This window comes from Hipposideros armiger, unplaced genomic scaffold, assembly GCF_001890085.2.
Source record: "Hipposideros armiger isolate ML-2016 unplaced genomic scaffold, ASM189008v1 scaffold_15, whole genome shotgun sequence".
Taxonomy (NCBI): Eukaryota; Metazoa; Chordata; class Mammalia; order Chiroptera; family Hipposideridae; genus Hipposideros; species Hipposideros armiger.
Window position 1 is genome coordinate 6,274,523 of NW_017731365.1, and position 2,895 is coordinate 6,277,417.

The 2,895-nt window shown below is 53.4% G+C and overlaps 1 protein-coding gene across 2 annotated transcripts in view; it reads left to right on the forward strand.

The window, feature by feature from the left end:
- The first annotated feature begins 1,187 nt into the window (after positions 1 to 1,187).
- The window catches only part of PLAU (plasminogen activator, urokinase), a 12,261-nt gene continuing 10,553 nt past the window's right edge, over positions 1,188 to 2,895 (forward strand). The window contains exons 1-4 of one of the 2 annotated variants that reach the window (XM_019624276.1): positions 1,188 to 1,299; positions 1,619 to 1,706; positions 2,156 to 2,189; positions 2,346 to 2,453. In XM_019624276.1, coding sequence (XP_019479821.1) covers positions 1,650 to 1,706; positions 2,156 to 2,189; positions 2,346 to 2,453 — 199 coding nt within the window. In that variant the 5' untranslated portion in view covers positions 1,188 to 1,299; positions 1,619 to 1,649. Of the gene's footprint in view, positions 1,300 to 1,327; positions 1,525 to 1,618; positions 1,707 to 2,155; positions 2,190 to 2,345; positions 2,454 to 2,895 lie in introns of those variants that run through there. The other variant, XM_019624286.1, reaches the window with a different exon arrangement.

Here is a 2,895-nt window from a genome sequence, read left to right on the forward strand (position 1 = left end):
TTTAACTAGATTGAACATGGCAACTAGACTTGGAGCAGAGCTGGGCCCTCCACAACTAGATTGAAACAACTACTTGACTTGGAGCTGATGGGTCCTGGGAAAACACACTGTTCCCCAATAAAATAAAATAAAAATCTGTAATTATCTTTTGGAATGGATTATATATAAAGATGTGTTTTTAAAAATTTAAACAGTGTACATAAATGTTCTCATCTTGTCCTTTAGTTCCCCAATTCCTCTCCTCGGAGGTCATAACAGAATTTCATACCCCTTCACAGCTTACTGACTACATTAATAAGGCTTTACTATTCCATTGTCTTTATTAATTAACTATATCCTATCTAGTCCAGGCAAATAAATGGATTATGCATTATGGGAACTTCCTGAAAGACCCATCAACGCTTCAATAAAAAGCATCAACAGTTTGTGCCCTAAGACTTTGTTCTCACAATCCTACAATATTGTACCACAGCCCTAATTCAATCCTTATCAAACCCTCATTTTCGAAGACTAATCTTTAAACCAAACTCCAAATTCTCAATAAAATCCAAACTTGCCTTCCCTTCTCTCCCATACACTACCAAACTCCCTTCTGGTGGTAAGCAATTATTTCAGCTTTGTTTTATACACTTGTGTTGATAATTTTTGGGGAGCGGACTTTCGACAGAAGCAACCCTCGTTAGCAGGCTTTTTGTCTCTTTTCAGCGAGCGTGTGTCACGTGCATTTTCCCGTTTAGAAAAAGACTTAACAGCTATATGAGCTGCGGACCCTGTCCCTATACCCAGGGTTCTCATTCACTCTCCTAGGCAGTTGGGAGAGGAGGTTTGAAATGTTGAAGGAGAGCTGATTTAGGGGATTTGGAGAAGGCATCAGAGCTGGACGGGGGAAAGAATCTCGGGGCGCCTCTCCACTCTGCAATTAGGTGGATGAGTGGGTGGGCTGCACTGGGGCGGAGTCCAGGCCAGGTGAATGGGAGGAGGGGCGGGAAATTTGGATGTCTCCCAAATCTCTCAGTTCGTCCCCTCCGCTGGGGACCGCGTAGCTCCTTGTTCTCAGGCTAGTTGAGGAACCTCGCAGGGTCAGGGTAGCAGCCGACTCCAGGGAAGGGGAGGGAAAGGGAGTGGACCGGGCGATCCCGAGCCGGGGCGGGGCCAGGGCCTGGGCGGGTCTTAATATACAGCCCGCGCCGCGGGCTAGCAGCACAGCGCAGAGAGTGGAGCCCCAGAGCCCCTCCGATAATCAGCGTGTCAACCTGTCCTCGTCGACCCTGCACCTCGCCCCTCCTGCCGCAGCTGCCGGTGAGTGCAGGCCTCCCTAAGAGCTCTGGGCGGATGCGCGGCGGACCCCGCTCTTGCGGGCTCCCCTTCTCCCTACCCCGGCTGCCCCGGCTGCCCCGGCCGTGCAGCGGCTGCGCACCGAGTCACCTCTCCGTGCCCATGCGTCCCCGTGCGGAGGCTGGTCCAGGCTGTCCCGGGACCTCTGAACCCCCAGAAAGGAGAGACGACCGCGGGCTCGCCCTTGAGGTGACCTGGGAGCTCCTGCCCTGAACTGCAGTAACCCACCCGGCCCGCCTTTTTGCTCCTCCGCCTCTTCCCCTGACTTCTGTTTCCCTTGCAGGGCCGCTGTCTAGAGCCCCACCCTCGCCACCATGAGAATCCTGCTGGTGTGCCTGTTCCTTTGTGCACAGGTCGTGAGCAACTCCGAGGTGAGTGGCTTCTCTGCTTTGACTTATGGCGGCTGGAGGGGGCTTGCAGGACACCTGAACAGCGTCAGGGAAAAGAACGGGTAGCAGAAGGAGCTGGAATCCCCAGGATTCCACCAACAGGGCCGGACCCCGGGGTGTGTGGGGGGAATAGGACAGGTGTGGCAGTGGGGGACTTGCGAACCAAAGGAGTTCGCACTTGCAGGCAAAGGAGGAAGAAGCTGCTGGGACTGCCCCAGCCTGCTGGCACCTGATTTGTGAAGCTTGCTTGAGTCGATCCATTTCTCCCTGCTGGAGATCTATGATCTTCCATTGAGGGCTAGTTAGGTATGAACAGGATGAGGAGAGAGGGAGCTGGAGGGAAGGGTGAGTTTGGGGATTGGGGCCAGTTTATCCTCACCCAGGAGCAAGGGACCTTTGGTGAACTTTCCTTCTGCCCCCATCTTTTCCAGGGCAGCCATGACCTTCATCGAATATCCGGTGCATGTGAGTATCCATCCCTTGCGCAATATCTGCCCGCCCAGATATCTCGGGAAAGCCTCTAGAGGCGGCTCTTTCCTATCCCTGATGCAGGGCTGGCTCCCTCCTTGCCTCCTCCCACTCTCCTTGCTTACCCGCCCCCGCCTCCTTTGTGTTTTTCAGCGAACTGTGGCTGTCTGAATGGAGGAACATGTGTATCCTACAAATACTTCTCCAACATTCAGCGATGCAACTGCCCAAAGAAATTCCAAGGGGAGCACTGTGAGATAGGTATGGGGATCCTGACTCTAACTGGGAGGAGGTTGAATCAGAGATTTGGGGGCAAGGAGAGATGAGTGGGATGCCAGAGCAGGCAGGAATTAAGAGCTGGAGGTTGAGCGGGGGGCATCTTCATCCCTATGTGATATACACAGTCAAGCATAAACGCACATTGCTTCCTGAAGCTGTGGCTGCACAAATGTGAGGTGGGATGGAAGGAGACACTTTCCAGTGTCTTCTGCAAGACCTGAAATCATGTGAGGCCTGGCAGGCTCTCTAAAATGCCTGTCTGGGGCCGGCCGAGTGGCCTGTTGGTTAAGAGCTGGCTTGGGACACCAGAGGACCCCGGTTCAGATCCCATATATGAGGGCCAGTGACACTGCCCTCTACAGCTAAGATGCTGAACAACAGCTCAACCTGGAGCTGGGCTGCCGTGAATCGCCGGCGAAGGCAT